At 41.6% G+C, this 15,092-nt stretch overlaps 1 protein-coding gene across 2 annotated transcripts in view; it reads left to right on the forward strand.

The window, feature by feature from the left end:
- The window catches only part of SULF1 (sulfatase 1), a 226,228-nt gene that overhangs the window by 166,910 nt on the left and 44,226 nt on the right, over positions 1–15,092 (forward strand). For both annotated transcript variants that reach the window (XM_011976497.1, XM_011976496.1), the window contains exons 13-18: positions 3,884–4,100; positions 6,762–7,014; positions 8,362–8,458; positions 8,920–9,014; positions 9,319–9,384; positions 10,661–10,833. In XM_011976497.1, the coding sequence (XP_011831887.1) occupies positions 3,884–4,100; positions 6,762–7,014; positions 8,362–8,458; positions 8,920–9,014; positions 9,319–9,384; positions 10,661–10,833 (901 nt within the window). The remainder of the gene's footprint in view (positions 1–3,883; positions 4,101–6,761; positions 7,015–8,361; positions 8,459–8,919; positions 9,015–9,318; positions 9,385–10,660; positions 10,834–15,092) is intronic.

Below are 15,092 nucleotides of genomic sequence, written 5' to 3' on the forward strand. Positions count from 1 at the left end.
ACAGACACTCAAATGCCACTAATTCCCAAACTTTGCGAAGTTACAAAAAGTTATTTATTTTGGCAACACTTTCCCCAGCAATAATTCTATATGGCATATAGTTATATGTTAATGGAGTTGTCTGTCAGTTTCTGAGCCCAGGCTACAGTGCAGTGACATGATGGCATGGTCTCAACTCACTGCAGCCCCAACCTCCTGGGCTCAAGTGATCCTCACACCTCAGCCTCCCTCCTTGTAGCTGGGACCACAGGCATGTGCCAGCATGCTTAGCTATATACATATATATATATTTTTTGTAGAGACAGGGTTTCACCATGTTGCCCAGGCTGTTCTCAAACTCCTGGACTCAAGCAGTCCACCTGCCATGGCCTCCTGATGTACTGAGATTATAGGTTTCAGCCACCATGCCCAGCTCTGAGAACTTTTTTGATCATTTCATGGCACATCCTCAAGCTAATTGGATAGCCATGAATGCTATAATTGGGTCTGTGAGTGCCAAAAACCCAGGCGTGGAAACCACTGATGTCCGCATTAAATGGCAGAATCATGGAACAGGCCGCACGCAGTTTTCAGCTAAGTCAAAATTCTGTCACTTACCAACTAACTGTGGAGAGAGCCCAAGGATAACTGGTTTCACTTAAATAAAGCACATAGTCCTGAAAGCATAGGTGCACCGATAGTATTCATTCATCCAACTGGAGTCATTTTCTGACCTGCTTACATCAGTCCATTTCTAGACACAGCTTCCTTTGCACACCCCACTCCCACCAATTACATGCATCCCTCTCAAAGACCCATGCATCTGAGCTACTTAGACTTAAATATATCCCTCCTGCCTTCCCCATGGAATCCAGCTGCAAAACTGTCCAGTAAGCAGTTGCTAATGTAAAGCAGTGGCCTGAACTCCAACTGCACATTAGAATCATCTGGGGAGCTTCTGAAAGTCCCAATGTCCAGCCAAATTTGAGTACCACTCATCTGATCTAACTTCCTGTGTTTAATTAAGTTGACTTCACAATTTTTAAGTTAAATCATCTCTAACTTAGTCCTTAGGCTGTTCTTGTTTGTGTTGCCTTTTTGCGGCTTTGTAAGTAAAATCCGCCCTCTGTATCCATGGGTTCTACATCTGTGGGTTCAACCAACTGCAGATTGAAAGAATCAAAAAAGAAAAAATGATTTCGTCTATACTGAACCTGCATAAACTTTTTTTCCTGTCATTATTCCCTAAACAATACAGAATAACTACTATTTATATAGCATTTTATTATATTAGGTATTATAGTTAACGTAGAGATAAAGTATACAAGAGTGTGTATGTAGGTTATATAGAAATACTATATTTTATATCATGGACTTGAGCATTCATGGATTTGGGTATCTGCAGGGCATCCTGGACCAAATTCTCAGTGGATCCTGAGGGATGACTCATTAGTTGCCTGTCTGTCCCTTGAGCTCCTGCTTCTGTGGATGAAGATGTTAAACATTCAAGACATTCTAACCAATCCACAAAAAAAGGTTGTACCCTGATATGGCTTGAAACAACCAAATTCAGTAGTACCAAGAGTATAAAGGGCTAAAGCAAAATCGTAGAAGAAGCCCTGTATCTCCAGGATTTGGGGATTATATAGCAGAAGCCAAAAAGCAGCTCTGATAATTCAACATATATTGAAGACATACAACTCCCTTAGGAGAAAACAAATCATGGCTCTGCATCTTGGTTCATTGTGAATAACTGCATGTCACTTTGTACATGAGTGTCAGTTATCTGCAAGGCCGTCTGGGACCTTTGACCAAACTTTGCCTTGCAGTAGGACACTTTGCAACAAAGATGTCACCCCAGATATGGTACTGGTACAAGAGGGGGATATGAGATCTTTTCAATGATGCATGAAAGAACATCTTTTATTTAATAATTATTTATTTGAATATATTTGAAAATATACGTGGCACAAAAAAACGTACTTTTACAGTGCAAATAGTATTGTACTGTCCATAGGTTAGAAATGCACCCATTTAAAGAAGAGCTTCTCACTCTTTAGATATGAACAAAAACAATGAAGGATAAAGAGAAGTTTCAGTAGATAATAGTACACAACTGATAGACTGATATGGAAAGGAAAGACAAAAGTTTGATAACACTATATTTTAACTCTGTGACAACTGTGGCCAATTAAAATTAAATATTCTTCCCTCCTCCCAAATTAATTTTGTAGGGAGAAGGGGGAAAATAAAATGTAAAAGAAGGTATTCAGTCTTTAAGTAAGATGTGGAGGATCCCAGGAAATGACCCCCAGGGTGAAAAGCTATTATTTCAGCCAGGATGAGATTCAGTAAGTGCAAGGACACTTAGTCCGGAGGCAGTGTCATATTTACTCGGACGCAAGCCTGCAGCATCTGTGGCAGGCGTGTTAGAAAGCTCAGTCTAGAAAAGTCAGTGCAAGCTCGCCGTATGTGTCTGTTGGGAAGTGAACTCTGTCTCACATAGGAGTATGCCCACTGTCTGCTGAGTGTGCATTTGAAACTGGAGAGTTCCCTGATCCCCTTCACAGGATGTGCAACAGGGGTGTGGCACACCTGCTCGGTCACCACCACTGTTCAAACCCCTGATGAGAGGGGGAGCACACAGATAGGCAGGTACAGGAACCAGGGCACGTCCTTTGGGCTCCAGCCCTGCAGTAGTATCTAGGGGCAGGCGCCTATGGCCCCAGTGTTACAATGCTCTTTTAGCCTTGCCATCTGCAGACAGCTTAAGTGTTAACCAGCTCAATGGACCCTCTGCCTTTTGACAAGGGCAGAGGGCCACCAATATGACAGCTTTCTGTATTCCAAGCTCTTGCCTAGCTCCTGGAAGAATCAGGTCACGCACGGGCTTGAAGGACGAATGCAGGATTTTACTGAGTGGTGGAGGTGGCTCTCAGTAGGACGGATGGGGAGCCAGAAGCGGGGATGGAGTGGGAAGATGATCTTCCCCAGTTTGGCCACTGGACAGCCACACTCCTCTCCGACCACCCCCTGCCAAGCTCCTCTCAGTGTTCAGACATTCCTCCTCTTTTGTCTTTCTCTGCCACCTTGTTCCACCATTCATCTGCTTGTCTCCTCACCTCCTTGTCTGCTTCTGGAGCCTGGGTTTCAGGGTTTATATGGGCACAGGATAGGGGGCATGGCAGGCCATAAACAACTTTTGGGGTACAAAAGCAGGAATGCCTGTCCCCATTTAGGGCCGTAGGTCCCCAGGCTTGAGGGTGGGGCCTTTGCCAGGAAACTACCTTCTTCTACCCAGTGTTTCCCTGTCTGCTGTCCATATCACAATGTTCTTAGAAGGATAAGAAAAGGCACAAAAGAAAGCCTGACAAGTTTGCTAATGTCTGGTGTCTGTGAGAGTCGGCTCGCCCCATGATGGGCTCCAATTAAACTCATCTCTGTCTTCCTCATGTGCCACTCTTCCCTGGCTCACATTAGAAATTCAGGAGCGGAGAACAAAGCGGCCAAGTTTGTTTTTCCAGAGCAAGAGGGGTCTGGTGAAAGCAGTCCTGACAGCTGCTCTGTGTGTCTTGGTGAACTAACAGCTTTTACATGTTTCATTCAAGACTGTTTAGTCTGCGTGCTGAGGATTCATATATCAGTTTTTGGCTCTAGTGTCATTGAGGTAGTTTGATTTCCAATGATTTCGTTGTCATCTGTATTTGCCTACAGTGAAAGAAATAACTGAGAGTCGAGTTATTGCGGGGTCACTTAAAAGCTTGCCTTTCTTCATTCACTCTCCTGAAAGATATTGCCAGTGCTTCTAAAACAAGAAAAAAAAAAAAAAAAACTAAGGGAACGGCTCTTAATCAATAACACCTGGAGCAGAATCGGTAAACTGCTTTCACGTTGGCTTTTGCAGAAGTGGCAATGCATTGAGGATACATCTGGCAAGCTTCGAATTCACAAGTGTAAAGGACCCAGTGACCTGCTCACAGTCCGGCAGAGCACGCGGAACCTCTACGCTCGCGGCTTCCATGACAGAGACAAAGAGTGCAGTTGTAGGGAGTCCGGTTACCGTGCCAGCAGAAGCCAAAGAAAGAGTCAACGGCAATTCTTGAGAAACCAGGGGACTCCAAGTAAGCCACACTTTTGTGACCATCTCGATGGTGGTGTAGGCCTGTGGGAATAAACAATAGAGAGACGAAAGGGTTGCTCCTTCTACATTTTAGATATTATCAATGCATCATTTTCAGGCTAAAAGCATATCGTTGCTCTATTTAAAATAAGAAAGCTAAGATTAATGTGACATTTTGCTTTGCAAACATTTTCACTTAAGCATAGAATGAAAATATAGTTTGTAAAAGCACCAGAAGTGAAACATATGCACACATAAAAGAGTTTATAAAATGGCTATTCCAAAAGGTAAGGGATATAGTTTAAGTCCATTTTATTTTACCGCAATGCCAACGTCCTGATTTGTCTGCCTTAAGTTGCTTTTAAAAAATAGTAAACACAAGGTTTCAGTGTGTATGCATTTAATTTTAAGAGGAAAAGCGTAACCACTTTTTTACGGCATATATCTTAATCTCTGTTTTACGACAATATATATATTTTTTAATTCCATCAAATCGTTGGATCTTGTTGACTGGCAGGGACAAACTAGTTGAATTCAGTATGAAAAGCACTTCCTAGCATCTTCTTACTAAAACCTCGATTAGGCAGCTATGAGAAACCTATGATTACATAAATGTGAAAATCCACAGACTGACACCTTCCACGAAAGAATGAATCTAGTACCACCTAGTGGAGTAACATGAAAAATGATTCAATTTTATGGTGATTTCTTTCTATAATGGTTTGGAAAGAAGCAACTTAAGTACATTAAATTCTATGTCAAAGATTTGGGAATCAAATCATACACTAGAACAATGGAAGCCCTGAGAACAGGCATTTTTATTGTAGACTCCGCAATATGGGCTTTAGGGCCATTTGCCCTGATATTTCATCCAAAATTGTTAAGTATTTTCCATGTGTATATGGACATTTGTTTCCATGTCAACAACTTTTAACAAATTTTAAAGGAATCCATAAGCCAAAATACTAAGAATCTTTGGGAGATTTTTTTTTCTTCCCTGAGAGAAAAATTCCAGGTCTAATAACTCACACAAGGATATCAAATTTCTGAAAATCAATAAGGCCAGGCGCGGTGACTCATGCCCGTAATCCCAAAACTTTGGGAGGCCAAGGCAGGCAGATCATTTGAGTTCAGGGGTTCAAGACCAGCCTGACCAACCTGGTGAAACCTCATCTCAAAAAAATTAGCTGGGCATGGTAGCACATGCCTGTAATCCCAGCTACTTCTCGGGAAGCTGAGGTAGGAGAATCGCTTGAACCTGGGATGCAAAGGTGGCAGTGAGCCGAGATCGCACCACTGCACTCCAGCCTGGTTGACAGAGTGAGACTCTGTCTCAAAAAAAAAAAAAAATTAATAAGGAACTAGGACCCCTGGCACGCTCCTTTTTCAGAAGCTGATTAGCAACATTCAGCTTAGAAGAAAGTGTGCCCTCTTCTCTTCCAGAAAGTTCGACCTTGTTTCCCAGGCACTGAGCGTAAAGCACATTGATTTTTCAGTATTAGGCCCAAACACAGGTCTAGGGCAGCTCTTTCAAACTGTGTGGAATCTTGTGTATTTGACAACAGGAGTCAGTTTTCACCCTTTCTGCAAGGATGGGACTCGTAAGCACTCTTATTGACCCCTCTACTGTCACGGAGGTTGCTCCCTGATCTGGAAACTGCAGGATTCTGCAGAGAGCTGTCTCAGAAGCATGACAATTCTGATTCCACAGCCAGTATGCCCCACTTCTTTCTGTGTTAGGCTAATGAGATAAGGCCAGGTGAATATGCTGCTACAGCGCTAAGAGCATCCAGTGTTTGCACATTAAAGTTCTTATCTGGTACACATGAGCTCTTGAAAAGGTTCATAGTCACCAGAAAGCATGCTGCCCTCTCCCCATCCCTGCCCGCCCACCCCCTGCCTTAACCCTCCTCTGCCAGGTATAAAAGTGAGTTGGCTGATGAAAGCATTAGCAAAATTTAATTCTTCTTAGAGCAATCCTCTACTATTTGTACAAATAGAAGTTGTCTAGAGCATTTGCCTTTTTGAAAAAGCAGCCCAATGTAGTGGTAAGACTTCATAGTCTGAGAGATTATAGTCCTAGCTCCATAAGCTTGCAAAATGCATGTGACATTCAAAACTTCAGTTTTCTCGTCCATAAAATAAGGATGAACCAGTATTGATAATCTGATGTTTTTGTATGTAAGGGTTTTTATAATAATACCTGTCTTTCAAGACTCTGGATTAGAGATAAATAGGAAGTATATAATACATAGCAAAAGCTCAATAAAGGATAGCCATCATTATTAATACCATAATTGGGAATATGGTTTTATCCAAAAAAAATAACCTGAGCAGTTCACATTGAAAACCAAATGTAGAAGTTCACAGCCTGCCACGAGTAAAAAGGATCCTAGAAATCACCTGGACCAACCCCCTACTTGACAGATGAAGGGCTGGAGGCCCAGAGAAGTATGTCATCCATCACACTGCCAGGCAATGGCACTGCCAGGACAAGAATCCAACCTCTGCCTCCGTGAATTGCAGGCACCACGATGCCGCTGAGCAATGGAGCATGGACTGCTTTCTCCTCTCCAGGATCCTTCCTGGACCAGGTGATCACGTTCTTCCCTCATAAGCTACATCAGGACATCCATAGTAATGTATCTTCCCTTACTTCTAGAGTACAAGCCCAGATTTGTCCATACTCGGCAGACACGTTCTTTATCCGTTGAATTTGAAGGCGAAATATATGACATAAATCTGGAAGAAGAAGAATTACAGGTGTTGCAACCAAGAAACATTGCTAAGCGTCATGATGAAGGCCACAAGGGGCCAAGAGATCTCCAGGCTTCCAGTGGTGGCAACAGGGGTGGGATGCTGGCAGATAGCAGCAACGCCGTGGGCCCACCTACCACTGTCCGAGTGACACACAAGTAAGAAGACTTTATTTGTTGACTAGGGTTGAGTTCAGAATTACCACCACAACACACCATATTATCACCATTTTGCACTTGGCAAAAAAGCAGTATCACTTGGCAATACAGTGCCCGAGGGCTGGCCTACGTAGCAACTGAGGGTTAGAGAAAAAATGAGTCCACACAATCATAGGCTTCGACAAGCGTGCTTTGGGTTTGATTTCACATTAAGACTGATCAGCTAGGAATCCAGCCAGAGTAATTCACATTAAGGCTGATCAGCTAGGAATCCAGCCAGAGTAATTCCATCACATCTTGACTTAGCAGGCATGGAGTTCATGAGCCTAAGCAGTTACCTTTGCAGGCATCTAGAAAACAGATGGAAACAATTTCAGAGGCTGGAAGTTCTTCCATGTTGCACGATCACTGTCACTTGGAGCAGTTGTGTGGTCACAGCCTCAGAAATGAAACACAGTCCAAGGGAAGACAGTAAGTCCCAGAGACACTTCCAGAAAGATGATGTAGATTACGAATGGATGTAAGACATACAAATATCTAACCATTCCAGATCACAGAGAGGGCCTTGAAAGTCATGGAGATGGGGAAGGGAGATGATTCCCTCATAGGTTTAATGAACTCACTTTGTTCTTTGGCTCCTTCCAAAGTCTACTTACTCTCTTGATTAGGAAATGTTTTCTTTCTGAATTTATTAGCAAGATCTTTGTTTTCTCCCAATTGTATCACTTTGGGGAGATGGGGCACTGTGCACTCTGCCAGAATTTTTATCTCTGAGGTTCTGGCCTCCTGGTGCCTGAAGTTGGTACAGTTACATACTAAGGAGTTTAGACCAGAATGCATTTTTCTTACATTATTGCTTAACCCCACATCCCACCTGCTGTCTATCCTTGGGGCTGTATCTTTACTTCAAAACTCAGTGGGGTACTCAGGGCACTCTCTTTTTAACAAAATGAGTGGAATGAATACTGCCCTTCTGAATCTGCTTTTCTTCAAATAAGCCATTTGCATTGTGATGTGAAAGGTCCTCCCTTTTGTTCTATATCTATTTGAACTTGAGTTTTCTGGTGGTGTCCTGTTCATGGGATTGTGAGTATTCAGAACTGCCTTGAAAAGTGGTCGTAGGGATGATCTTAGTCACAGAGCTGTGACACCATCCACCCATGTGACATTTTGTCCTCACTGGTGGCTAGAACATATTCCCATTGATGCTGGTCTTAGATCAGCTCAACAGTTACTGCCTGTGTCAACATTAAGGGTTTTGAGGATTAAAAGTTCTCTTTGTGATCTTGAGTGTTTTCTACTGTTAGAATATAAACCTATTTGACATGGTTTTGGTTTGTTTTGCAGGTGTTTTATTCTTCCCAATGACACGATCCATTGTGAGAGAGAACTGTACCACTCGGCCAGAGCGTGGAAGGACCATAAGGCATACATTGACAAAGAGGTTAGCCGTGGCTGTGTGACTGTCAGATATATTCCAGACTCACACTCAGCCTGCCAGCCCTGCAGTGCCTGGTGGGACATACCATGGATACACATCATCTATAATTACGTGAAAAATACGAAACAAAGTTATTTGTCTTTCTCCAGTGATTTAATGGTAGTCCTACTGAAAACAATATAGAGTGTGAGAAAAGACTGGGAACTGACTCCATGGCCTTTTGAAATCTCTGTGAGAAAAAGATTCCGTTATAAATGAGGAATCTGCTACTGTTTATCTGTAACACATGGGTTGGAATATAGAGTCTATATAGACATATTTTATGCCCAGTTTGTTTCTATGTTAAGTATCATCTCAGATGAATAGCTATTATTACAGAATAGAGAAAACAAGGTGAAAAGAAAAGTACTTTGTAAAGAAAATCCTGATCTTAACATGTAATTGCTTGAAAACATGTTTTCCAGATTGAAGCTCTGCAAGATAAAATTAAGAATTTAAGAGAAGTGAGAGGACATCTGAAGAGAAGGAAGCCTGAGGAATGCAACTGCAATAAACAAAGGTGAGCTTGTTTCCATCCATGCTCCACTTTCCAAATTCATTTTTACACAAGCCAGAGGCATTAGCACTGGGCTCATTTTTCTCTTTTACCTATAGAATGTATTGTCATAGAGTATGATAACCTAAGCTATTTAAGTCAAATTAAATATGCTTAAACTTAAGCAGGAAGTAAAAAATCCCATTCAGCTAAAATACTTACAACATCACTGCCTTCCTTCTTTCTATTTTGCTTTCTTTTTATAAAATGAACACTTTGATCCAATGCAAGGTTATGAAGGCTCACTTTTTAATCTTCTCACCTGCAGCTATTACAATAAAGAGAAAGGTGTAAAAAAGCAAGAGAAAATAAAGAGCCATCTTCACCCATTCAAGTAAGTAACTCTCTGTTTTCTACATTTGCTGGGAGTCAGTGAGTGTCCACTTGGTCCTTCGAAGAGGCTGGAGGGACCCCTGTGTTCCCCGCAGTGCCGCTTCAGAAGAAGTAGACCCATCTAGGAGGGCACCTAGCTCATGAAGTTGAAAGCAAAGCCCTACCTCACCAAGGGACCGTAGCAGTGCTCTTGGCATCCTTTGTCGGGGAACCATGCTGAACTCCACTGTCATTCTGTGAGTGCTCCCTACCTGGCAGATAGAACCAGTAACTAGATTTTACTCCATGCACTGGTTTCTGTGGAGAGTGCTTGAGGGTTACAGACTCTCTCAGCGCTGTCGGTGTTCTATAGAGTAGCCTGGAACAGTGCTGAATTGTGAAAGTGGGAAGAAACATAAATGTTTTTAAACAATAGCAAAATTTGCATGTGCAGGAGATTTAGTATTTAAACTTCAACAAAGTTTAAGCTTTTTATATAAAAAAAAAATAAAAAATAATTCTAAAAAGTAAAGGCTATCTAAACTTGTTTGGTAGAATTTGTCAAAGAATTTTTAAACCTTTTAATCCAAGCCATCTGGTTCAACTAACCTTTAACTCGATGGCTGATTGGTACTCGGCTGCCAAAAAAAATAAGCCATTTGTCCAAAGAGTGTGGCTAGCAAGATCCTGTCATTCACATTGACATTTATTTCCATCGATGTTTCCATGCACATGAGGAGGAAAATGTTGGTCCTCTTAGGTTCAATAAGGTCCCAAGAAGCTGTCACTGAATTAATCTGCCTTCAGTATTCCTTTCTCTTTTTTTTTTTTTGTTTTTTTTTTTCTGAGATAGAGTCTCACTCTGTTGCCCAGGCTTTAATGCAGTGGCACAATCTTGGCTCACTACAACCTCCACCTCCTGAGTTCAAGAGATTCTTGTGCCTCATCCCCTAGTAGCTGGGACTACAGTTGTGCGTCACCACATCCGGCTAATTTTTATATTTTTAGCAGAGACAGGGTTTCACCATGTTGGCCAAGCTGATCTCAAACTCATGACCTCAAGTGATCTGCTCTCCTCAGCCTCCCAAAGTGCTGGGATTACAGGTGCAAGCCACTGTGCCCGACCTGTCTTCACTATTCCTGATTCTATTTTAAGTCCGTCTATACAAATTGAAGGTCGTCCATTATCTCTTATCAAGCATCTAAATATTCTTGCAAGACTCACAGCAACAAGCCTACTTTTAATTCAGAAAGTGCCTTCTGAACACTCAAAAAAAAAATCCCTTCTCTTGGAACAGGGAGGCTGCTCAGGAAGTCGATAGCAAACTGCAACTTTTCAAGGAGAACCGTAGGAGGAAGAAGGAGAGGAAGGAGAAGAGACGGCAGAGGAAGGGGGAAGAGTGCAGCCTGCCTGGCCTTACTTGTTTCACGCACGACAACAACCACTGGCAGACAGCCCCGTTCTGGAACCGTAAGTTGTTTGTTCCAAATGCCACTTCCTGCCGCCATGCAGAGACAGCGACTCAAAACTTAGATCAGAAATTCAGCAGCATAAAACCAGGAATCTACAAAGATTCAAGAGAAAGGCATCATATTCTACTCCATACTGGAAACTCAAATGATTTTGCCCAATATTACTGTTTTCTTTAAATTTTTTCTGGTATTTTGTTTGGTAATGCCAAGCTTCTCTCTGGGTTTTTCCTCCTGATGATGTTGTTTCACATAATAGCCAGCACCTGGCACAGTTTTTACCCAGTAGGACTGTCCTACAGCTAAATAACGCAATGGATGAACATCCCATAAATGGGTGAAAAATTTTGTCCCAAATAGATTTTGGTTCCGCTTTATTTCAAGTACATAAGCGTAATAAAAGGAAGTAAAAGAATAGTAAAAGCCTCTTCAGTGCAGGGCCCATATTCTACTTATTCTCGGTCCACTTCAGTACCAGCACTAGACTTACAGAATAATAGAGACTCTACAAAATTATTTGGTTTTACATTGGATTGCTAAGGATATGGAATAATAACATTTGTGCACTTTTAAAATTAGTGCTTATATTTTCTTTAGTGGCCTGTGCACATTATTCACTGAGGCCATATAGAGGTAATAACCTACATTCTTACAGTACATCCTCTGATTGAAACTTACCAGCCTATAGAGTAGATGAAACACAGAATCTTCTAACTGAGAAGCTCACTAGAGACCACCTGGGCTACTGTTTCTCAAACTGGGATTTGGAGACTCCAAAGAATGGACAGACCATTCTTAGGGGGATCTAGGGCTTGTCCAGGAGACTTTATGTTTTCCCTTTCCATTTTGATGTTTCTTGATTTCAGGGTCCATGTTTGCATTTCTGTTTAAAATCACATCAAGGCTGAATGAACTCTTAAAGTCACAGCATTTAACTTTTAATATAGTTTCTGAAACTGTGATGTGGGAATCCCTGAGGGTTATTCAAATCGCTGGGGACAGTAACAGGGGACACAACATTTGGCAAGACACTTTATTTTCTGTGCTCATAATATATTTTAATGGGGTACAGGTAGAAAAATAAAGGAAAGTAAATGAAATAAAATAATTATGAGTTGTAGTAATGCTATGAAGGAAACAGTGATCGACGTTTTTAAATGGGACCCTTTCAGAGAGTGTGGGGAAGACAGGCCTTTGAGGTGATATTTAGGCTGAAACCTAAAGGATGGGGAGAAGTGAGCCCCGTGGGAAGGAGCAGGGAGCGTGTCCAGGCAGAGGGAGCACTGCAAGTAGAGGTCCTGAGGAAGTCACGCCTTTGGTGTATCCAGGACCGGAAGCTCCTTGAAAGCTGAACCATTGCAAAACACAAGGTTATAGTTGCTTATGGCAGAAGGAGGCCCTTCATACCTCTCTCTGCTTTTCGCCATCTGAGTTGAGGCCATCCTGCTCAAGCCACCACCATTTCTTACCTCGGCCACTGTCAGGCCTCCTCTGTAGCCTCCCAGGCTCCCCTCTGGTCCTCACCAGTCCATCCTGCTCAGAGGAGCTAGGGTGATCTTTTAATGACACCTGCTTTTCTTAAGCTAAAGAGCAGAATCCCTTCACCTGACCCCAGAAGGCTGAGGCTGCAGTGAGCTGTGATCGTGCCATCACACTCCAGCCTGGGCAATAGAATGTGACCCTGTCTCAAAAATAAAATAAAATATAGCAAAATCCTTAACATATCCAACAAAACCCCACATGCTCCTATCCAATCCTACGCTGGGACCATTGCCTCTGCTCTTGCCTGCTTCCGCCACTCAGCTTCTCTTTATTCCTCAAACATCTCAAGCTCCCTCTTGCCATGAGATCTTTGCGCTTGTTTCTCCTCCCTGGAAGGCTCTTGCCCACAGCCCCGTGCCCAGCAAATACTACTCACCCTTCAGACCTCAATTGCGGTGTCACTGCTTGTGGACACCCTCCCTGTGCCTCAGACTAGGGTCTGCCCCTTTGATACGCTCTATCAGCAAGCTCTGCTTTTCCCCCACGGGGCGTATTACATTTATAATCATACGATTTTTTACATTTGTTTCTGCTTGACTGTTGTCCTTTCCACTAGACTGTAAGTTTCTCAAGATAAGAAACCATGTCTGTGTGACACTGTATTCCTGACCCAAAGGAATAGCTTAGTTAATATTAGGTGAATAAATAAACAAGCAAGCAAGCCACCCTGTCCAGATCAAATCAACTCATATCAATTGAACAAAACTTTGAGTGCCTGCCGCTGGGGGTCACTGTGCTGGTGAGTGAGGACCGTGCCTGCCATCACTCTGCTCTTATACACAGGAGCGAATTAGGAACTGATCCCATTCAATACCAAATTTGATGCTCCTTCTGATACACAATGTATGCTTGGTGCTCTGATATTCTAGGGCAACGGCTTCCAGAATTTCTTCACAAAAAGCCACAGTAAAAAATGCACCTTATATCAGGATCCTATACACGTATGTACACATACACAAGTATATATGTGTATCTGCATGTATACGTAATATATATACTAAAGTAAAAATTTCAAAAAGTAATACTGTGTGTGCTATGCTTTAATATTTTTATCCATTCTATTACATATTTTAATAATATTATTGCTATATTCTTCATATTTGCTATGTCAACTTAAGCCCTTGGCATAGTAATATTCAATAACATGAAAAAAAGAAGAAAAGTCAAATCCATCCAGGCACAAGATCCTCCAATGCAATGGTCTCTAAACATTTTTTTATTATGTACCCATATCAATTTTTAAAATAAACACACCATCTATATTTAATTACACTACTATACAAACATGCCTGTGTATTATGAAAATATACCAAATAAACAGTCCACGCACAGAGATTCATGTCTGTAATCCCAGCACTTTGGGAGGTCAAGGTCAGAGGATCAGTTGAACCCAGGAGTTCAAGACCGGCCTGAGCAACATGGTGAAACCCTGTCTTTACAAAAAATACAAAAATTAGCCGGGCTTGGTGGTGCACGCCTGTAGTCCCAGCTACTCAGGAGGCTGAGGTGGGAGGATCACTTGAGCATGGGAGGTGAAGGCTGCAGTGAGCCATGATTGTACTCCAGCCTGGGTGACAGAGTGAGACCCCATCTCACAAGAAAAAAAAAAAAAGAAAAGAAATAAAAAGAAAATACACAAAATAGAAATTTAAAGTTTGAGATAAAGATTAAAAAATAGTTTTTAAAAATAGATTTCATATTCTTTGGAGGTCCCAAAACGTTTGTTCTCACTTATTAAAGAATGCTTAAGGAAAACAAATCTCAGTGTCCCACTTCACAATGCAGTGAGACATTCAGTTTATGTTTGATGTGGAATCTTAATTGCTTTCATATGAAAGGTGACTCAGAAAGATTTTCTGCTTCCATAGATATGCTTCATGTCATGCTGAGTCAATCAGGACATTTTTTTTTTCTTTCTTTCTTTCTTTTTTTTTTTTTTTAAGACAGAGTTTCGCTCTTGTTGCCAAGGCTGGAGTGCAATGGTGCGTTCTCAGCTCGCTGCAACCTCTGTCTCTTGGGTTCAAGTGATTCTCTTGCCTCAGCCTCCCGAGTAGCTGAGATTACAGGCAGCCACCACCACGCCCGCCTAATTTTTTTGTATTTTTAGTAGAGATGGGGTCTCACCATGTTGGCCAGGCTGACATCACCTAAGATCACCTAACTTCAGGTGATCCACCCTCCTTGGCCTCCCAAAGTGCTGGCTTACAGATGTGAGCCACCGCGCGCCTGGCCAGGACATTCATTTATTTATTTATTTTATTAATTTTATTTTTATTATATTTTAAATTCTGGGGTCTATGTGCAGAACGTGCAGTTTTGTTACATAGGAATGCACATGCCATGGTGGTTTGCTGCACCCATCAATCTGTCATCTACGTTAGGTAATTTTTAATGCCACCATTAACTAAGTAGTCATCTCTACTGAAATTACACTATTAAATGTCTATTCTCCCTGAGATTGATCAATTATTCTTGCAAATACAAAGGTATTGTATTTGTATATTTCATGAAACAAGTTTAAAACCCTTTTCAACTGTTAATTTGGAAGATTTCTACACAGATTAGAAAATTTGGATTCCATGGTTTTTAATGTATGTAGATGTGAGATAAATGTTCACCTATAAACAATATGTTATAAATAACATATTTAGAGATCTTTTAATGAAAAGTCATATAATGATGAAAGCATTTTCAATCATCCATTTTTAAGATATTATC

Source organism: Mandrillus leucophaeus, unplaced genomic scaffold (genome assembly GCF_000951045.1).
Source record: "Mandrillus leucophaeus isolate KB7577 unplaced genomic scaffold, Mleu.le_1.0 Scaffold167, whole genome shotgun sequence".
Lineage (NCBI taxonomy): Eukaryota > Metazoa > Chordata > Mammalia > Primates > Cercopithecidae > Mandrillus > Mandrillus leucophaeus.